The 22,661-nt window shown below is 50.1% G+C and overlaps 1 protein-coding gene across 4 annotated transcripts in view; it reads left to right on the forward strand.

The window, feature by feature from the left end:
* The window catches only part of RGS8 (regulator of G-protein signaling 8), a 50,748-nt gene extending 28,087 nt beyond the window's left edge, over positions 1–22,661 (forward strand). For 3 of the 4 annotated variants that reach the window (XM_014528361.1, XM_014528362.1, XM_014528363.1), the window contains exons 5-7: positions 21,238–21,290; positions 21,375–21,454; positions 21,604–22,661. In XM_014528361.1, coding sequence (XP_014383847.1) covers positions 21,238–21,290; positions 21,375–21,454; positions 21,604–22,171 — 701 coding nt within the window. In that variant the 3' untranslated portion in view covers positions 22,172–22,661. Of the gene's footprint in view, positions 1–21,237; positions 21,291–21,374 lie in introns of all 4 variants that reach the window. The other variant, XM_014528364.1, reaches the window with a different exon arrangement.

Below are 22,661 nucleotides of genomic sequence, written 5' to 3' on the forward strand. Positions count from 1 at the left end.
ACCTCTCATAGATGAGGCACTTGGGGTGAATGGAGGCAGAGGCAGGAACGCTACAACGAGGGCCCACCCTTACCTCTTACAGGAGTTTAACCCTTCACAACCCTGCACACGGCCTAGAAGATACAGGTGGATCTCAGATCCCAAAGGACTTACCAAATGAGAGGTGAGGAAAGTAAGTGGCTGCCTATTCCGAAGTGGCAACACTAAAAGACAACTCTTAGGAGCCAGGGACTTTGCAGGGCAGTTTCTATGCTTCATCTAGTTCAGCGGTTCTCAACCTGTGGGTCGCGATCCCTTGGGGGTCGAACGACCCTTTCACAGGGGTTGCCTAAGACCATTGGAAAACACATATATAATTACATACTGTTTTTGTGATTAATCACTATGCTTTAATTATGTTCAATTTGTAACAATGAAACTGGGGGTCACCACAACGTGAGGAACTGTATTAAAGGGTGGCGGCATTAGGAAGGTTGAGAACCACTGCTCTAGTTGGATGCCTCAACAATTCTATGAGGAAGTGTATGGGTTGCTAGGGCTTTCATAACAAAACGCCACAGGCCGAGTGCCTTACAGAACCGAAATTTATTTTCTCTCGGTTCTGGGGGCTGGAAGTTTAAGAGTCAGGGTGAGTTTCTTCTCAGGCCTCTCTCGTTAACTGGTCAATGGCCACCTTCACCTGCTCCTCACATGGTCTTTCCTCTGTGACCACCCCCGTCTTGTCTTCTCTTCCTCTGAGGACGCCAGTCAGGTTGGATCTGGGCCCACCCTGACCATCTTACTTTAGCTAAATCACCTCTCTGAAGGCCAGTCTCCAAGTACAGTCATATTCGGAGGTACTAGGAGTTAGGGCTTCCACATATGAATTACAGGTAGATATTGTTATTATTCCCATTTACACATGAGGAAGCTGAAGCGCACAGAACTTAACACACCTGAGGCCACACAGCCTGCAGATGGCAGAATCATATACCCAGAACTGGTGCTTTTAACCCCAGCTGCACCTCGGAGTAGGAGGGAATGTGGGGTGGGGTGGGGAAGCGCCTGGGTCGGGGGGAGAGAGGGGTGCTGGAGCTAAACTCGTGGGATGGGAAGGTTCCAGCATGTGTACATACACCAATGTGGGGGAGGTAGAGGTGAGAGTAGAGGTGAAATGGGAGTCAATTCCCTGCTTTTGCTGGCTCAGAAGTCTGGGCTCCTGCGGGCCTGGTGAAAAATGACTGTGGCTGAAGCCGCTAGAAATTGAATTAGCCAATTATCTGCCCGAGTTCTTCCCTGGCCGCGTTCAGGCACAGTTATTCGGGTTTGTTTTGTTTCAGTGCGATCAGTCCTCTGCCTTCTCGCAGCACAGCTCTGCCATCCTCCTCCCAGCCCAGCAGTTTTTTCCAGGGAGTCCGAGTCACGCCCCTCTCCCTCAACCCAGGGACAAGTTTGGTTCTATTGCCTACACCTGCCACTGGGCAGGCACGTGCATCCATTCGGTGCAGGCTCCAAGCAGCCCTTCCCAAGGCGGGAGAAACAGCTCCATCTCCCCAGGCACTAAGACCAGCCTTGCAGGCACCGACAGGGGCAGGGGGCTCTCCTCCCAGCCACATGGTGGAAAAGAACAAGGAATTTGGATGCACCAGCCTGAGACTGAGTCCTGACACTGTTGCTTACTCTGGGTGTGGCCCTGCGGGGAGGAACTGAGCCTCTGTTTTCTTCTTAGCAGGAGGGGGAATAATTAAACCTACATTTGCAGGCAGTGTGGCTGCCAGGATTAGAGATGGCCGGCGTAAATCTCCGGGGCAGGAACTAGTCTGTGTAGGTGCTCAAAAAGGAGCGTAGTAAGTATGAGAGATGCAGGCCCTGGTTTGCAGACATTTCTGGGCTGTCTCTAACCTTTCCTGGGGGCCATGGGGGTCAGAACCAATCACAGAGCTGTTGGCGGTCAAGTCTATAGGGCGGGTGAACGCAGGCTGTGCTTGCAGGAAACCAGGACCTCTGTCCGCTAGACACAAAACAAGGAGCCTTTCGTTCAGGAGGGAGCTCTGCCCCGGGCAGGGTATTAGGGCCACTCCACGGTGCCCTGTGAGCTCAGTGTAACAGGGACCACTCACTTGTCACACAGGCTTTTCCACGAGGCATTCAAAGGCAAACAAATTAACTGGCTTTTAAATTGGCAACTAAAAAAAAAAATCTCAGAGTCTTTCCAAAACAAATCAACTCATCAGCTGCCTTCAGCATGCCCTTTTGTAAACTGATCCCAGGACCCGAATTATACTTTTGTAGCCTTTGGAGAAACAGAACTGATGTGGATGTAGTCAAAGTACACAATATGTGAGTAGCTCTGGATTAAATGAAAGTAGAGCTCCCAACCCCCTTTGCCCCCCACCTCCCCACCTCCTTGCTGCAGAATAGCTAGCTGTGTGTAGACTTCCTGGGATATTCAAGAAAATTATTTTAATCCTATATTTTTAAAAAGAAATCAGGGTTTTCCAGTAATGCTTTGTCAGATCACTCGTAACCAATAAAGCAAGTATGATTTCAATCAGCAACTCCACGAGGGTCTAGAATGGCGGCATGACCCAAGCCATGGCAAGGAAGCGGGGAGCTGGGAGCTGGGAAGGGGGCTTCTAGGGCCTATGAATCATTATGCCTGGAGACAGTCGCCTGCTGGGTCAGGGCAAACTTCCCTGCATCACAGGGGTAAGGGGGGTTGGCTCCTAGGGGGAGAATATGGGGCAATTAGGGCTGGGGGGCAAACGGGTTTCCTTTCCCGACTCAGGGTCAGGCGGTTGCTAAGAGAAAGGGACTTGCAGGAGAAGAGAGGGGCTCTGTGGGACCCTCGCCCCTCCCACTGGCAAACGGCCCTTTCCTGGCAGCTCCGCGGAGGGACTTGTCTCAGCCAGGAGGAAACATTCTCACGCAGGAGGGCGGCATCTGGCCTGCTCTGCAGCCGCGGAGACAATCTTGCCCGCTGAGGGAGCAGCTGTCGGCCACCTGCTCACCAGCCTGGGTTAAGCCTTCTTTTGAGCAGAAGCAGGGGGAGCCTGGCCTCTGAGAATAAAGGCCTTCAGTGCCTCCTGCCCAAGCCATTAACTTCTGGAGTTGAGCCGTGAACGGGGTAGGGTGGCCTAGACGCCTATCGCGTTCCCATCCCACCCCATCCAACGTCCCATACACAGGGCCCCCTCGGCAGCTGGCAGCTGTCCCGTCTTTTTGTCTCAGGAGCACCTGCCCCTGCTCCCACTTCCCTGTCCCAAAGGAGGTGCCGGTCCCAGAGCCAGCATCTGTTTCAGAGCCAGACAGACTAGCAGCAGGCTGGGCAGAGGAGGGCCGTGCCAGGCCCCTGCGGAGATGGGGGCTTCGGCCTGTTGCCCTTGCCCTTCCACTAGGGCCCGAGCAGCCTACCCCACAGGCCCCTTCCAGAGCAGAACCAACGGCCTTTGGGGTGTCTCTGCTGGTGGGAGGAGAGGAGCAGGGAGATACGCTCTTTAAAGCTGGAGGAGAAACGCCCTGTGTACACATCCACACCACCCAGGAAAGAGAGGAAAGAAACAGACGAGAGGTGAGGGAGGAACACATCCCATAATCGCTGAGGGTGAGCAGAGAACTTGGGGCCACTCAGTTCTTCATGCAGAGCCCACTGCACCCACGAAGCACGCACTACATGTCTGTGCTTGACTCAGCCTCACCCAGCCCCACAGAGCCGGCCTCATCATCCCATTTTATAGACGCTCTCAAGGGCTACGTGCCTTCCCCAGGTGAATGGCAGGATGGGATTGCAGCCACTAGCACCTGTGCCCTCAGCCCTGGCCTTCCCCCTCCTCTGCCGGCCCTTGGCCTTCCCAAAGAAAAGAACCTCTCCAGACGACTACCTCTTTTATGAGAGCTCGAATCCATTTACTTAACTTTTCACCAGTTGTTCATCGTCTCTTCTTAACAGAATATAAGCTCTCAAAGGCAAGCACTAGCCTGATACTTCTTGGCAGGCAGCTCCTGCCGCCCGGGCCCCCGATACACAATGAACACCTGAGTGCTCCCTGCCGCTCCCAGGTAACACGGGGCTGTCCTTTCTGTGTGAGAGGACATCCCTGACCCGCTAGCTGCAGGGCTACCATATTACTTTTTCCAGTTGGGACCCACACTCTTTCGCCCAATTACCTTTAAAACCGTCAGCAAATGCCATTAGAAGGAGAAGGCCTGGAGAAGGCAGGTCTGTGGCCTTGGCAAGCGAGAGGCCTCTGTCCAGAGGAACAAAATCTGCACCCATCCTCCCCCGACCTCCCCCCGCCACCCCCCGGGGTTTTGTAGGCCCTGCCATTCTTTAAATACACACAGATCTGTGAATCCTGCAAGCCCCAGGCCAGTGAACAGCTGGTCTGCCAAGGGCATATTTGCCTGGTAATTCTAATTTTTATTTGAATGCCCATCTGCCCGTCACTGACATCACAGCGCAGCTGCACATCTTGTTTTCCCTTCCTGGAGCCTGCGCCTGTGGCTGGCCTTGCACTCAGGATGATTAAATGGCTCTGTGGGTGGCCTCACCCAGGAGTGTGTGTGCCTGGGGTGGGGGTGGGGTGGGGCAGGTGGGACCAGGAACAAAAGGGGAGGCCCTGGCAGGGTGTGGGAGGGGGTGGTGGTAGGGCCCAGCAGGGGTAGAGTCTGGGAGTATCTCAGCTGGTGGGGGGAAGGGGTGCTGGTGCGGGGAAGGGATGCCCCTGGGAACAGGCTGCTCCTGAAGCCTAGAAAGGTTTGCCACTTCCGTAACAAAGAAGTCAGTTCTGGGAATTACAGGGCCAAGTGGCTGCATGGAGAACCAGGACCTGAGTTTCCCCCAACCTCTGGAGCCTCCCAGCATAGGCCAAAGGGCATGAGAACAGACATAGACACCGCTCAGCACACTCAGCAGATGGAAGTTCTTGTCTCGAGATAAAATGTTAAAACGTCATTTCCTCATTACTCCGAGGACCCCTCACTACCCCCTAACCCCCACTTTTCGCTCACCTTCTGTTCTTCATGGCAGGCTGAGTTGAAATCATGGATCTGGTTATTTTACTAGCTGTGCGATCTCGAATAGTTTCCTTAACTGCTCTGAGCCTCAGTTTTCTCATCTGTCAAATGGGCCCAGCATTTGCCACTCGCATGCAAGAGTGTTCTCAGTAGCACTGGTAGACCGAACACCACACAAAAGGCCCTCGGAAGAAGAATGGATAAATTGTGGCATGTTCGCACAATGGAATAGCAAACAGCTGTGAAAATGAGTGGGCTGTAGTGACATTATAGTAACCATATGGGTGAATCTTAGCAAAATAATGCTGAGCTAAAAAAATAAAAAAGAAGCCAAGTCCTTTTTTAAAAATTTAAGTATATCCAAAATAAACAATATAATTTGAGATTTCTGTGTATAAAAAAAGCCAAGTCCTTTTTTAAAAATTTAAGTATAGCCAAAATAAACAATATAATTTGAGATTTCTGTGTATATGTAATAAAACTAAAAACGAGCAAGGAAGTGATAGGGGAGGAGGTTGCCCTGGGTGAGGGGAGGGAGGGAGGAGCATATGAGTAGATGGAAGTCACCGTCAGTGTTCTTCTAGTTCTTGGGTTGAATTTAGGCTCATTATTCCACTAGAAACATGATTGAAAAATAAATAAATAAGCCTCAAGCGTGGACCAATAAGGATCGTATGAAATGAAACAAGGATTATAAAGATTAATTCAATTTTGTGCACTGAGGTCCATTAAAAAATATGAGCACAGAGATGGCAAAATTGCATTAAATGAGATAATGTTCGTCACAGCCTCCTCATGCACGATCTGGCTTCCAGCACGTATTCAAGAAATAAGGTTAATGTCTCTGCTCTCCCAGCCACCCACGGACCTTATCTTGTTCCCCATAAATCAGGATTCTTAGCGCTTTGATTCTTTAGGGCTGAATTCTAAATCCTTCGCTGATTTCCTTTCTCTTCCTCCCTCTCGCCCTCCACTGTCCTCTCCCTCCCTAGAGCAAATAAAGCTTATCTCTCCTGTGTCACAGAGCCGCGGGGACAGTAAATATGAGAAGGCTCTGAGACTATGAAGTGCCCCCAGTAAGCGGTTGCTTTCCTTTCTCCCCTGCGTTCTATCTGTAGATGAAAAGGATAAGACAGGACTCTGAGCCCGGGCAGCTTCCAGGTGAAATGGACACCTGGCCCTGCTGTCATATTCAGAGTGGAGAGAAACTGCTGGGACTGGAATATTCTAGGAGGATGCTGGAGGACATGGCCTGGGGTTGCACCTGGAATGGCATCTGCGGGATAATAGAAAGTACCCTGGGCCCTACCCGGTATGGCTCAGTGGATAGAGCGATGGCCTACGGACTGAAGGGTCCTGGGTTCGATTCCAGTCAAGGGCACATGCCTGGGTTGTGGGCTCGATCCCCAATAGGGGGAATGCAGGAGGCAGCCAATCAATGATTCTCTCATCATTGATGTTTCTATCTCTCTCTCTCCCTCTCCCTTCCTCTCTGAAATCAGTAAAAAAATATATTAAAAAAGCAAGTACCCTGGGCTTGGATTTAAAGCTGTGAAACCCAGGGTAGAATGATCCTGACCTTCCCATTCCTGGGCTGAAGGTGGGCAAGTTACTCAGCCTCACTGAGCCCTACTTTCCTCATCTGTAGGATCCATCTTGGAATGTAAATTAGACACACACACACACACACACACACACACACACACACACGGGCACCCACACCCACACAATACAATGCCTGCCTGACACAAGGTGGACATTCAAACACTGCTGAATCTGAACCCCATATCGTCTCCAGACTTTGAATTCCCTGCTGAGGGTTGATACATTCACTCTAGCTAGATTGACAATGGCTTTATCCAGATTTGACTAGAAAGTGTCCTTTTGAGATTCAACACTGATAGATTGGTGGGCTAGATGGGTGGCGTTTGTCACGGGGTGGGGAGCAGTTCCCTGATTCCCATCCTTGCTTCCTGAGTCTCATGTCCCCGGGAGCAGGATGCCCGGGAAAGACGTGAAAGGTCCCAGGTGTTGCCCCCTCTTTTTGTAACTTTTGCTCCAGATAGAAGCCAGGGAGGAAGGCCACCAGAGCAGCCCTGGGAGGGAAAAGAAAGCACTGGAAAGTAATTGGGGAGAGCCCTGCTTAATGGTGATGGAAGTTGGAAGATTTGGGGATGCTGGTGGCTGCATAACCCATGGGCCTTTAAAAAATTGTTAGGCGTGGCCTCAGAAAGTTACCTTCTTTTACCCTCAAAAACTGACTTACCCCAGCTTAGCACATAATTAGGTCTAGGTCTGTGGCATAGACTAGAAGCCTGGGGTAAACTCTTGTTACTTATTTTCAAAACAGGGATATACTGAACCCTCACAGGTGCTGGCATGGTGCTAAGCGTTTTTGTATACTTACAAAAAGTCTGTCTTCACGGTATCTAACCATGACCAGTCTCCAAATGTTCATTTTCTAGGTGTGCAGTTGACCCGAGACAGTTTCTTAGATCTGGTGGGGGTTACCCTGAGATAAATAGTGAAAATGTCGGGGCAGACACCGGGCGTCGGGGTGGGGGTGGCTGCCACAGACAGGAAGTGCGGGCATCCTGTGTCTGAGGTCACACTTGCCTGTCTAACTCAGAGGCGGGGGTGGTGTCTGCAGATCATGACCGGGACCGTTATGAGATGGGAGGGAGGCCCTGGAGGCCCCCAGCTTCCCAGTTGGAAATACCTCCTGTCATTACTGACCTCATGTGGAAACCGGAGGTGCCTAAGGGGGGGCCTGTCACCCCAGCGTCATTGGCATTCAGCTGGGAAAAAGTCCTAAAGGGATAAAGCTTGCTGAGATTTTGGATGTCCCTTGGAATTCGGGGGGAGGAAGGGCTTAAAAGGACCCTTTGGGCGGCCTTCTCCTCACTCCACAGGGGCAGGATTCAGTCCTATTTGGAAATGTGGTCACCTCCCAACTCCCCACCCTCCCACGTCTTTGAAACTCTGGGCTATTTGCTTGTCTTTGTGAGTAGCGAAAGGCCTTTTTACATTTAGGGGCACTCTTGGGGAGGGAGATAAGGTATATGAAAGTGTTTTATAAATAGCAAAGGGTTACGTAAGTGTAAGGCGGTGCTTTTCTTGCTGCTTCCTATGGTGCCTGCTGCAGGCAGAGGCCTCTGATCTCGCCACTGGGAGCCCTTCTCCCTTCCTCGGAGCCTGGCCCAGATTCGAAGCCCAGGAATACAGCTTATATAAGGTTTGGCAACATTGGACAGAGCTCCTCTCCCCTGTCCACATTTGTTTAGATTGATTTCAATGAAAAAGTTGTTATTAAGTGTTCAGACACTGTGTAGAGCTGAGGATACAAAGAAGAATCCATGTGTATAGTTCCTGTATGTGAGGCATTTACAGTTCAGAGGAGTGGCTAAAAAAAAATGTGGACATTTTTTTGTTAAAAGAAATTGTGGTTGAAACCCCAATACACAAAATGAAGAGGAGGCTGCTTTGATTGCGGTGGAGATAGAGGAAGGAGGTAAAGGAGGTGGAAGGTCAGAGGTCATGTTGGCGAGGCCTCACCATTTCTCCTCGAGGCCCTTCACGGGTTCTCAGAGGCCAGTTCCAAAAGCAGTTAATTCCCATAAGGCTTCTAGAAGAAAACAGGAGAAGACTTTCATGGCGTGGAGATAGGCAAAGATTTCTTAGGACACAAAAAGCACTAAGCATCCAAGGAAAAGAATAAATTAGACTATGTCAAAATTTAAAACTTCTGCTCATCAAAATGACATTGTTGAAATAAATAGGAAAGCCAGACTGGGAGAAGACATGTACAGTACACTTATCTGACAATAAATGTGCATCCAGAACATATAAGGAACTCCAATTCAATTTAAAAAACACACAACAATTTAGCCTGGCAGGTGTGGCTCAGTGGTTGAGCGTCGACCTATGAACCAGGAGGCCATGGTTCAATTCCTGGCCAGGGCACATGCCTGGGTTGCAGGCTCGGTCCCAGTGGGCGACGTGCAGGAGACAGCCAATCAATGGTCCTCTCTCATCATTGATGTTTCTATCTCTCTGTCCCTTTTCCTTCCTCTCTGAAATCAATAAAAAATATTTTAAAAACACACACAAACAAACAACAAAACAATTTAAAAAATTGGTCAAGAGACTTACACAGACACTTCACAAAAGAATGTACATGAATGGTCAATGAATCAAATAAAAAAAACTGGTCAACCCCATCCATCATTAGGGAAATACAAATCAAATCGTTTGCCAGCAGCTTGCTTTGCGCACAGTGGTGCCAGCACTGGAAACAGCGTTGTGTCCTCAACGCTTCCATGGGTACCCAAGTGCTTTTTCTTATTTTAGGTATAAAACTTTTCCTTATATCCCTTCTCTGACTCCAAATTATTTTTACCCACAGCACTGAAGCCATGAAGGCACAGCTACTAGATTACCCTCAGATGTCACTGGTTATGTAATCCTTCGCTTGCGGCCTCTGAGGCCTCTCCTCTCTCACAAGTGACATATTAATATTTCTCTTTGCCAGGCAGGGAGCTCTCTGTGGGCTGCAGTTACCACCCTCTGTACACACGCAGACCCACATTACTGTTAGTGTGGCATCAGATGACTCTCTCCCGACCACGAACAGCCTCACTTGCGAAGTACAAATGACAACCCAAAGGAGTGCTCAGAGACCCCTCTGGGGAGCTCTAAGACGCTCTTGCAGGGACTAGGGAACGTGTGGGAAAATTACATCAAAACCCACAGTGAGGTTCACTACGTACTCACTAGGATGTAAAATGAAGATCCTGATTCGGGCGAGGATGGGGAGTAACTGGGATTCTTCTACAGTGCTGATGGGGATGGCAAATGGCAGAAAGCGCTTTGGAAAGTGTGTTGACAGTTTCATATGAAGCTAAAAATATATCTACCCTGTGGTCCAGCTATTCCACTCATGGGTCTGAAAACATGTCCATAAGAGGATGTGCACAGAGATGTTCACAACAGCTGTATTCAAATAGGCATAAACCTTAAAAAGCCCAAGTAAGTAGGACAATGGGTAAGCAAATCAGGGGGAATTCCTACCATGGAGAATGCCACTTAGGAATGAAATGGAACGCACTCCCGACCATCGTAACAACGTGGATGAATTTCAAAAACCTGCTGAGTTGCAGGAGCCAGACACAAAGCACTACATTCTGTATGATTTCATGTCTGTGAAGTATTTATGGGGAGAGAGGCCACAAGTATAACTTTACGGCTGTTCCTTCACATGAAAACACAAGGAATCAGAAATACGTATTTCTCCCAACAATCAAGTGGGATTCAGACACAGGTCCACATGGCAACACATTTACTGCATCAATGGGCTTCATTCTAGAAGTTGAGGGCAAACTAATTTCTGGGCCCTGAGTCTAAATTAAATGGACTAAGAGACGTTTAATGGTGAACTTTCTGTTAGTGTGATACTTTCTATATTCTTTCATTCACTTAAATACTTTCTGTACACCTAACAGTGCATAGGCCTTGAGCTCATGACTAGGTAGAATAGGATCAATTCTTGACCTCAGGGAGCTCAGCAGCCACTCCTAAGTTACAGCTCCGGCCTCAACTTTCTTTTCCAGCATATCTTCTGCTGATCATTTTTGTGCCTCCTATTACCAATAAATAGGATCACCACTTGTGGCCCCTATATATGTAGCCCCTACCCTGTCTCATCTCTTGCCTTCATTTATGCTATTCCTTTTGCCTGGAATCCAATTCAATTAAGCAAAACTTTTGGAGCATCTGCTGTGGTAGGACTCTGGAGGCAACAAAGATAAGTATTATCTGGTTACTGATATTGCAAAGCTTGGCCTTTAAATATCTATATGCTATTTATCCTTCAAGGTCCACTTCCTACATGCAGCCTTCCCAGATTTCCTATCAAGCTGGAATCTCTGATCTTTGCCTCTGGAGTACTTTAACTGTGGCTTTAAATGGTATTTCAGCCTTCTGATCGGTGATTCCTCAGGCAAACCTACCTGGGGGAACACAATGGAAACACCCCACAATTTCTTGACTCATCTCCATAGCAGGGTCCCTGGAAGCTCATCTTTCATTCCCTCATCCCCAAATTTTGCTGCCTAGCATACAACAGCAGGAAAAGGTTATAGTGTATGAATGGTGAAGGCAACCACTTATTGGCCTGCCGGCATCTTGCTTGGCCATCTCATCCTCCTCCAGCTTACTTTTGCTTTGGTGGCTGTTGCCTGGCATCTTGCTTGGCCATCTCCTCCTCCAGCTTACTTTTGCTTTGGTGGCTGTTGCCACTCCTTTGTCATCTTCCTGTTGCTACGCTATTGATCCTCTCCACCTTTCCCTCTCACATCCTCCCACCTCAGTCCCTGCACTTCAAGCTGGAATGAGCCCCAGCCACAGATGCCCTGCCTCTCCCCCTCTCCCCGCATAGCCCAGAACCTCAGATTTTTCTGTCTGTCCTTTCATTCCATCCAAGTCCAAATCCATCCCAGGAAGCCAGGGCTGCTCTGTCCTGGGCCAGAGCCAGATCACATCTCAGTGCAACCCTGGGGACTCCTCTGGGTTTTTCCAGCTGTAGACTTACCACATGTCTCACTGGGCCAGGGACTATGAGCAGATCCTTTTTTTCTGCTGTCTGTCCTGGAGCAAGGAATGGGGAAGGCCCCCTATATTTCTAAAGAAATTTTGGTTTGCAACGTAAGTTCAACTCAAACCAGCATGAATAGAAGGGGGGTTGGCCAGAGACTGGGACATCCCATGGATGGAAACAAAACTAGGGAGCAGAGCCCCTGGGGACCCAGCAGCCCTGTCTCTCCTCCCCTCTCCCTTTCTCTCTGTGCACCTATCCTCCCCTATTCTCTTCCTGCAGACTGTTTTTTCTCTTTCCCAATTCCTGTGGCAAAAGAATGATCAGTAGCTCCCATGTTTACATGTGAGACCGAAGGCAAAGACATCGAGAGGGAGACCTCTCCATCTGTCAGTCTTGGGCCCCGGATTCCCGAGTAGGAGACTGAGTGTCCCAGCTTGATTTGGAGGTACTCTCAGGTCAAGGTCGCTTGATCAGGGCACAGCAACTTCTGCTGCGTCTGAGTGGAGGCAGGAGGGGAAGAGAAATTTTTAGAGAAGGGGGTACTGGGGCCTCAATCCGGAAGGTGCCTTCCAGACCCTCCCACTGAGTGCATATTGACAGCTACTTCCTCTAGGAAACTAGTCCCCCAATGCCGCATCCTGGCCCCTGGACACTATTGTTGGTGAGATGCTTGTTTATGGGGAGGCTTCAAGCCCCTCCTGAAGCTCCTTGGAGGGTAGGGACAGGCTTGAGTTCTTTGTACCCCTCACAGCTTATCCAGTGCCGGCACTCAGCAGATTCTGCTGGAAGAATAGAAACATACATGTACCAAGAATTGTTCTGACCCCTTTACACATCAACTCATCGAATCCGTGAAATAGGATTCCTAAGAGGTAGGAACAATGGAGACAACCGAGGACGGTAAGTAACTTGTACAAAATGACACAGCTAGCAGGTGGCAGAGCCAGGATTCAAACCCAGGGAGTGGTGCTCAGGTTGGGGCTCCTAACCAGCACACCTACCACCTCTCCAGGAGGGCTTGGTGGGTTTCTGCCTTGCTTCTCAGGGTTTTCAAGTGAGCCACCGCTAGACTGCACACAGGCAGCGCTCAATGTGGAGGAGAAGTGAGGAGTTTCTTGGCCCTCCTCTGTTAGGTGGCATTGGCTTCTCTCACCTGTGCATAGGGAACATCCATAATTCTTTCCCGTACCTGTCTGTTTGTGTCTGTTTCACATACATGACCAGTGGGGTTTGTGTTTGGTATTTGCTTAACACACTTTTATTTTAAATACAATGATTGATGGGAAATTAGTTGAAGTTATATATGTAGAAAAAAAAATACACAATAAAAATTAGCTATTTCTTATCCCCTCCCCCCACCTCACCTCCTTTTCCATGGAGAAAACCACTGGCAACTCAACGTTGTTATTCACCTGGTATTTGCCCTTTATTTCTAACTCACAGTGTGCTGCTTGCTCTCGATTCAATTCTAGACATTAGTTATAGACTCCCTATTATGCTAAGGAGAATTTAAACTCATGTAATTTCCCCTCTTCTAGTCCTCCCTCATTTCTTGGGTAACAATTGCTTTTGTGATCATGATTGTACAAATATTGTTTACTATGAAGCCAATGAATGTGTGTTAATGACATATGCATTCTTGCATAATTTATTTTTGTTTTTCCTGGGGTTAATAATTGCCTCTAATTTTCACTTGTTTAGTTTTCTTTCAACACCTAAGTCCTCCCACATGTTCCCACAGCTCTGTAAAGCACTGCTCAATAACATTCCACATCGGCAAGCCTGTGAGATATTCCCCTTACCTCTAGGCCCAGGCCCCATGACCCCAGATGTCCCTCCTGGAGTCCTCTGACCCCCTGACGAGGAATCCGTTGGCCTCTCGGTCTGCTGTCTAGCTCTTGTAACCCTTTCCTCTGCTGACCTCCCTGAGAATTTCTTCCACCCTTTTCTTGTCTCCTAATTTCTGTCTCCCACCTCATTCTCTTTCCTGTTCTGATTTCAGCAGAGCCTGTTCTCCAGTAGTAGCTTTCTATGGAAGGGCACATGGAAGATCAATCAGAAAACCTCAATCAACTGCTCACTCTTGATTTGGTTGGTTTAAAATGCCAGTTTGAAATAGTTTTCACTTAGAACTTGGAGGCGTTACTATTGTCTTTGATTTTCAATGTTGCCATGGAGAAGGCGGCTGTCATTCTGATTCCTGTTCATCGTTTGTGGCCTGTTCCCCATCCCCCTCACCCTGGTCTCTAAACTTTTAGGATCTTCTTTGTGTTCCAGCTTCTGCATTTGCAATGACATGGGCTTATAACTAGATGAGAGCCCTTGGGAGGCCTTGTCAATTTCGAGACCGATGCTTCACTTTGGGGGCCCTTTCTCTTCTTACCTTTCCCCACTTTGGGGGAGAGTTCTTCAACGCTGTCGTTGAACACTTCTATTGGTGTTTTTGTTTTTGCTCTCGTATTTTCCATTTACAGCGCTCGTCCTTTTTTAAAATTACTCTTTAGAAAACAAAATTTTGTTTTTTGTTTCATGGATGCAATATTTTCTCCCACTTCTCTGAGAATATTAATGATGGTTTTTGGTTGTTGTTTACTTTTTGTTGTTGTTGTTGTTTACTTTTACTCTGTTTCCAGCATTGTGTCTGTTTTTATTTTTATTTTTTGACCTTTTTCTTTTGTGTTTGAGGTTTGCTCTAAGGGCTGGTGATCCTTGCGTTCACTCATACTTAAGAGCGAAGCACCAAAAACAGGACTGGAAGCTTCATGTGTATGAGCAGGGCTTTTATTTTTTATTTTTATTTTTAAATATATTTTTACTGATTTCAGAGAGGAGGGGGAAGGGAGAGAGATAGAAACATCAATGATGAGAGAGAATCATTGATCGGTTGCCTCCTGCACGCCCCCTACTGGGGATCGAGCTCACAACCCAGGTATGTGCCCCCAACCAGAATCGAACCCGGGACCCTTCAGTCCGCAGGCTGACTCTCTATTCACTGAGCAACACCAGCCAGGGCATGAGCAGGGCTTTTAGAGGAACAGGTTTTTTCCATGGGGTCCCCCAAATGTCAGCATTGGCAAGTCCCCTCTCTGGAGTGGTTTAGCTTCTCCATTGGAAAGAGGCTCCTGGGGGCTGGGGGCAGGGAGGAATAAAGAGCTTCTGGGTTATCAAAGCAGAAGGGGTTTTCCAGGGGTGTCCCCGGGAGGCAACAAGACCTACAAAGGATTGGTGATGGGGGTCGGGGGGCCTTGGCAGGATTGCAAAAGGCTCTTGTTCAGCAAGAGAAGTAACCAAGCAACAGAGCTGCTGCGCCGAGGACCTTGTAGAGAGGAACTGTGCTGTCTCAGCAGGAACCTGAGTGGACAGAGGACCAGAGACCAGGGCCACTCCCCCCACCCCTCAAGGCCTTGGCCTTCTACAAAGCCTCACACCCTGGTACCATGTCATGGGGAGGCACCTTGGGAAGGTCTGGCTTCTTGTTTTGTTTTGTGTTTTGCCTCTTTAGCAGTCTGCAGAATAGGTGCTCCAGTTGAGAAGTTAGGATAGGATATAGGAAATAAAGAAACTTGCAGGGCTTGTGGACTGGAATCCAGACCCGGTGTGCGTATATTCTCATATAGGCTTTAATGCCAAAAGTGCCAAATAATGGTGACATCAAATCAATTCCTGGGCCCCCAATGCGGGCATTCTGGGTGGGCTCCTGGCTGCTGCCAGGCTTTCCATGGTGAGTCTTGCCTGCATCCTCCACTGGAGGAGGTTGAAGACTGATCCCCCCCCATGTCATCCACTTGTACCCCACCAGGGATCACCAATCCTACGGTGGGGACGTCACATAAATGCAGCTGAAACTGCCGGCCTTTCTGGAGAGAATTTCAGTCCTATAGCTCAGGACTCACACATGTGTGTGCCCCCATGGACATGAGGACTGGCTTCCTAACCCAGGTAACCAGGAGAGAGATGGGGGAACCAGGCTCATTTCCAGTCTGATTCCTGCCCAGGGGTCCCCAGGCAGAGCCCCAGTGCCTCTGCACATGAAATCACAGCCCCAAACAGTGCCTGGGCAGCTGGTGCCAGCTCTGCTTCCTAGAGTCCATTAATTCCAGAGAGGCAGGGTGGAGAAGAGAGACGGTGGCAGAGCCTGGAGGCGCACAGGAGGGTGGTGACAGGGACTGGACTCCTGGGCACTGGCCAGAAGCAGCCCTACCTCCCCTCTCCGTGCCCACGAGCCCGAGTGCTGAGGCAATCAGCGTGTCACCATATTTTCAGCCGTTCTGCTAAGTTGTGTCTCAGAGAAGCGAAAGACAAATCTCCAGAGGTTTGCATGTTTGATTCACACCTAACACAGCAGCGGCGTGCTGCCGGGGAAATATTCCACACCTAACGCAGCGGCGTGCTGCCGGGGAAATATTCCAGCCGCCGCTGTAGCGCTGTAGCGTCTTCAGCTTTGCAGCTATTTTGCTTGTCCTGTTGTCCGGGCCTTGGGGAAAAGCGTGAGTGATGCAACGCCACCCTCCTCGCTCAGGAAAACAGAAACATGGCCCAGGAGAGGGCACTGAGCAAGCAGTGGCAGCCCCCTTTTCCTTATACCCAGAGGTCCGATGCTTTTCTCCTGGCAGGCATATGCAGATGGCATTCTAAAATGCCGGAGAACCTCATTAAAATCTCATGACTCCCTCATGAAAGATACAAAGGAGACTATGCTCTGTATTTCAAAGAGAGAAACTGAGTCCTGAATGGCTGACTGGGTGGCCCAGGATTAATCAGAAAGGCCCAGAAATCCATATTCATTCTCACTGCCTCTCTCCATCTGTCTATTCTTTTTGACCAAATGACCCACTTTATAGTACTGATTTATTATGAGACCACTAAGTAGAGACATGTCATCTGATAAAAAAAAAAACAAAAACAAAAAACAAGAAAAAAATCCAATGCAAAATATGAATGTGTTAGGGGATGATCAAATCAAACAGCATTTTTTCCCCCTCACTTTATGATTCCTCTTGGGAGTCCATTAATGGTGAGCTTCCCTGGTACATTTAAATATCGGCCTGTGGATCTTTGCTTGCCAAGTGAAGTAGGGAAGGCAGGGGGTGATGCACCTTGAAGCTGAGTGAAGTACCCCGATGTCAATGAGCGCTGAGCGCAGTTGGAGTTAACAATGATTTCTGAAATGATGGTGTATATAGAATTGGTTCATAGAAATGCAACTCCCGTGCAGCTTGGGGCCTATACACATTTTATGAAAGCGAGCCCTGTCTTTAGAGGTGTAAACCCAGAAGTACAGAACTCCAGGGGGGCTTTCTGGAGGCCTGGTGGACTAAGCTTGGGGGATGGAGGGGTCTGCCTTGGCAAGAAGGAACCAGAGAACCCTGCCAAATGGCCTCAGAGCTCAGCTCCCCGGGAGGCTGGGACAGCTTCAGTCCTAGGATATCACAGGTGATTGGCAGGTAAAGGGCTGTAGATGGAGTCCTACCCATTTAGGACTCCACCTGGTCCTAAATCCAGATGGAGTTCACTGCCTTCCCTCTGTATCATGGCCAGGATGTGGGAGCAGGGACCACTTCTATGCTGAACATTTGTCTAAATTCCAACCCCCCTAGGAGCCAGCGTGTGCGCCTGAGAACATAACAGACCTGCTTTCAAATTTGAGCTCGGCGATTTCCTACTCTGGAGAGCCTGGACACGATCTATAATCTCTCTAAGCTTTAGCGTCAGCATTTGAAATGGAGAGAGTCATTAACGGCCTTGCAAGGAGGGAGTCAGTCTTAGAGATGATGTCTGTGAAGGATTTGTGTCTAAGAGGCACTCGGAATTAGTCGCTATTATTTTTATCGGAAAAGAGGCTGAAATCCCATCAAGGGGAAAGAGAAAGGCTGCAGCAGCCAAACTGGGTCGGGCGGGGGACACTTCAATAAGGAGTGGATGGAGAGTCAGGGCCCCTCCCCCCTCCCTGCCCTGCCTGAAGCTCAGGCCTGCATATTCATCAGTGCCAGCAAATGCCCATGTCGGCCCAGCACAGCTTGGAACTTTGCATCATCAGCAGCGGGGCGCCAATGAGGTGCACCCATCTGGGACTTGAGTCAGGAGCTGGTGATGCAAAGAAATGGGTGGCGGAGAAGCCACTTTGAGGTTAGTGGCGGCGGCAGCATCCGGCTTCCAGGGCACCAGATGTCCGGGGAGTTCCAGCGTGGGCGCGGGGCAGGCAGGGGCGGCTAGCCGCAGCCCTGGCACCTGCTGGCTTCTCAGAGTGGTTTTGCGGAGGGATTTTTGGCTGCCGCGTCTCCCTTTGTTCTTGTCTGTGTTGAGACTTCCTGAAAATGTCGTGGGCTACCCCAAACTCCCTTCAATGATTTTTTTTTTCCCCTTTAAGTCAGAAATAGTCCTTTTCTGCCGTTAGCAACAGGAAGTTGACTAGGACACCTTTCCAACCACGCTGCTCAAAGTAGTTGCCCTTTGACTCTCTGCTTCCTTTACTGTGTTAATCACTCCTGGCAATTATTTTAACAATACGATGATCCTTGTTCATTATCTGTCTGCCTCCCGAACGCGGAGAGTAACAGCTGCTTTTCAGGTTCTTAGGATTTTGGTTCCATCACTTCAGCCTTCACACTCCGGGAGGACCCTTCCTCCAGGGTCAGGCTGACCATCTACCAGATTGGAATTTGATTTGAGGTCCACTGGGTCCCAGACCCAGGACCCCGTCTTCCAGGTGGTTCTTTACTTCCCAGCACTTTACACCCCGAATTTTGCTACATAAGCAGCCCCGACTAAGCGCTCAGAGCCTGGGAAGTCAAGCTTCTCTGAAACCATGGAGTATGGACCCCCTCTCCCCTCTCACTGTCTTTCCCCAGCCCCTGAGGTCAGCGGGATGGTCACTGCTTCCAGGAAGAGCTGCTGCTCCAGGGAGTTCCAGGCCCTGGAGGCTCCAGGAACATCAGGGCTCGCATCTCGCGGGGATGGGGCGCGGGGCGGGGCGGCCAGCCAAAACTCCACATTCCTCGATGACTGCTTTTCTCTGGAATCTGCGCGCTGCTTTTTCCACGGCCTCATCGGCTCCTGTGGGGCAGAGGCCTGAGAGCCACGTGAGCCGAGGTTTCTGTGCGCCTGCTGCGTAAGCAGAATGGTGCAACGGAGCCCGGGGCTGGGAGTCCAGACGTTTGCTGCTCTATTTTAAGGTTCTCCACTCTGTTTCCCAGCAGCTGTCACTTGGTCAGAGGAAAGGGAAAGAGGGGGTGGGAGAAAATGAGGCCCAAGCCAGAGGCGCTCATCACTCCCGGCTGGGTGGAAATTCCCACCCTTTAAGGAGGCGAAGCACCGCCTCCTACCTCCACCCCAGCCTCAAACTGAGTGACTCAGAATTCTTCGCTGGTCTTGGGGAGGACAAAATCTTGCTCATTTTCCTAACAAAAATGAGGATAGCACTGCATTGTTTGTATAAGTCTTAGACTTCTCAGAGCATACTCACACACTTTCCTCCCATTCGTTGGACAAGACAGACTTGTTACTCCTTGCTTGCCAGTGAGAAAATTGAGGCACAGAGAGGTTGGTAATTGCCTGTGGTCACACAGCTGGTTAGTCATGGAACCAGCCACAGAGGCTAGACCTCCTGATTTTTACTTATGCTCTGCCATTCAGTAAACAGCCATTTGTTGTCTTTCCTCCATTCCACGGTAGCTTTTCTGTGCTCATGGGCATCTGCCTTATGGGGAATGAGCATCTGTCTTTCAGAGAATGAAGCGTGGTGGTGAGTGTATGGTGACTCCTATGACTTCCTGTTCCTGTGGCTTATTGTTCATCAAGTTCAGCCTCACAGGAGAGGACATCCATTCATGCAGATAACCAGTTCCTGAGTGCCTACTGTGTGCAGCTACCATGCTTTTGCAGGTTCACAGTGTGTGGAAGAGAGAGTTGCTAAACACAAAATCACAATAAAAGGTGCTGTGTTGTTGGGAAGGGGTAATTCACTTTGTCAGGGGCAATGAGGAAGCTATCACAAATGAGGTGATCCCACCTCCCCCGCAACTTTTAATTGTGAACATTTTCAAGTACAGAAGAGTTAACAGATGACTACAACCACCACCTAGATTCAACCATTGTCAGCATTTGCAATATTATCTCTCTCTTTCTCAATATATAGATAGGTAGATATAGATGCATAGGTATATACACATTGATGTAGGCATATAGCTAAATCATTTGAAAGTAAGTGAGGGATTCATGACATTCACTCCTAAACATTTCAGCATGCATCTTCAAAGAATAAAGACATTCAAAGAGGTGAATTTTGAATTGGGTTTTGTCAGATAAATAGGAGTTCATCAGACAAAAGAGGAATGTCATTCCCTCTAATGGCAGTGACAATGCATGCAAAAGCGGATGCATGAACAACATAGAGTATTTGGGGTAAAGGTTGTTGAGTGTGATCAGAGCTGAAGGGGTCGGGGAGCGGGTGGAAGAGGAGGTTGGAGTAACTGGTGAGAATGAGTCTGTGGGGGAAATGGAATGTCTGGTGCGGAGTGTCAGTGTGACCCCGGGGGAGGTGGAGAGACTGAAGACTTTAAGAGGGTGATGCCATGGTCTGGCTCATCTTGGTCTGGCACCAGAGTGTGACAGAACAGAAGCAGGTGATGGAGAAGATGGGCTAGGATGCAAGAAGGTGAGGACATGGTTGTGAGGATGAAGGGGGAAGAGTCCACAGAGCAGATTGGAGTAGACAGGACCTGGAGGCTATATGGGAATAGGAGGGATGGAAGTGAGGGGTCATGAATGGTGAATGAGATTTCTTCTACAAGCAACAAAACAGATGCTTTACTGCCATTAATGACTGCCATTCATCTAGTGAAGTGTGGTGGTATGCATAAGACACTGAATTCGTTTTGGACAAGTTAAGTATGAAGACACCTAATGGTGGAAAGATGGGTCTTGAACACGAGCAGGGGCCAGAGCGATAGGTTTGGAGGTCATCACCACACAGTACTTGAAGCAACAGCACTTACTCTGGTAGAGGCTCTAGGACAAGAAGACAGGCGACAGGCAGGTCAAGGCCACAGCCCTGGGCAGCACCTACACGGAATGGACATGGACGGACAAAAGATAAGAGGAGCTTCCGTGGAGGTGGGAGATGAGCCTGAGTGTGGTGGCCCCACCTGGCAGGTTGGGAGTGAGCATTAAATGAGCTCCTGTGTGTGAAATTCCAAAGGACAGGCTGAAGTGGGTAGGTGCTGGGTAAGTGAAAGTACCGTTCTTAGAGTGGAGGGCCATTTCTCCATGAAGAAGGCAGGCCCCAAGGTCAAAAGCTGCTGAGAGAGAGTGGCCAGGCTGGCCACGCTGAAAGCTGGCAGTCCTTTTCCTGTACGCTCTGCGCCCCTCCCAGGAAGTGAAGCCCAGGCGGAGCAATGAGAGGAGGTAGAGCTTCATTGGAGTCCTCCTGGAGCGGGGATGTGAGCATGTTGGATATGGAGCAATGAGAGGAGGTAGAGCTTCATTGCTGGAGTCCTCCTGGAGCGGGGATGTGAGCATGTTGGATCCCAGGGCGGGAAAGAGGTTTCTGCAGCTCTGAGGGAGTGGCTAACTGCACGGACGCTGCAGTCAGATGCTCAGGATCAGATCATGGTTCTACCTTCCGTCCCTTCCTCCGTTAACCTCTCCAGGCCTCAGTTTCCCCACGTGTAAAGCAGCAACAGGAAGAGTCCCTTCTCCAGAGGTTAGTGTGAGGATTGCATGGACGAGGACTGTAATACCATCCCTGCAGCAGAGAACACCCCGCTAAATGTAACATTGCTCTCAGTGCAGCCAGGGACCGGGAAGTCTGGGGATTGGGAACCAGCAGGCTCCCAGCGATCTCACTTGGAGCGGCACAGCCAGCGGGCGGGTGGGGAGGGAGTGCTCACCCCGCCCAGTCACACTGCTCCGCGCGTGTCTCCTCCTGCTCAGATGTGAGGGGCCCAGTGGGAAGAGCTCCTTTCTTTCTCTGAACACATCACCCACCCCCCGCTGGCTCTTCCCTTTGTCCACAGGGGCCTGTTTCTAGGACAGATGCTGGGTCAGGGGCTGAAGGTCTGGAAGCTGGTGGGAGGACCACCTGTTCCAACGCTCCCCTGCCGCCTCCCTCCCACCCAGCTCTCCAGCCCAGCCTCCAGCTGCTCACACACCAAACCACGTTTCTCCCTCTGCTCGGGCGCTGAGCGCAGAGAGGCACGTTGCCGCACAGCTTGTCTCGGGGACTCACACCTAGTGTCGGTGCTGTGCGGAGCCTCCCGTTTTCCTACAGAACCGATTTTCCTCGGAGCCCTGCCTCGGCCCTCCCCACCCCTACACCCCCACACCCTGCTCTCCCTGTTGGCGAGGGGCTCACAGATGGTGACTCAAAGGAGGGGGCGAGGGCTGCATGGAGGGCAGGTCCCTAACCTCCAGGAGCTGCAAAGGCCTCCTGTAGCTCCAACCTCACGTCTCTGCACGTGTGTGTGTGTGTGTGTGTGTGTGTGTCGACCTCACGTCTCTGCACGTGTGTGTGTGATGGTCATATGCTGGGGCTGGTGCTCCTGTGGCCCTCAGGTCTCAGTCCTGGCCTGTGGAATCACCTAGAAACCCCTAATGAGGGCAGTGTGGAGAAAGGGCCTGGTGTAGCAGCCGCGGTCCAGTGTGAGAGCCACTCAGAGGCCCAGGACGGGGCACTGAGCAGCCCTGGGTTTGGACCTGCTGGACAGACCTGGTTGCAGTCCTGGCACCTTGGGTTTCTGGGTGTGGCGCTGTGGGAGGCTGCTTACCCCACTGCTGTCCGGCTCCCCGTCCGTAGCCGTGGCGTCTGCAGGCAGCTGGGTGTAGGATCACCGTGGACCCTGCAAAGGCAGTTTCCCGTCCTCTGAGGCGGGGTCTCCAGCAGGGCCACGTGCGAGCCGGCTGCAGCCAGCTGAAGTCTGTTTCCACCACCGAACACAGAAACGGATCTGGCCCACAGCTTCTCCCGAGCACAGGCCTCTCCGTAATCACTAAGAGAGCGGGAGGGGCCCCAGGGACGTTTTTCCCTTTTCTTTTTTTGTTTAGCATTTTGTATCTATCCTATAAATGTATTCAC

Source organism: Myotis brandtii, unplaced genomic scaffold (genome assembly GCF_000412655.1).
Source record: "Myotis brandtii unplaced genomic scaffold, ASM41265v1 scaffold630, whole genome shotgun sequence".
Classification (NCBI taxonomy): Eukaryota; Metazoa; Chordata; class Mammalia; order Chiroptera; family Vespertilionidae; genus Myotis; species Myotis brandtii.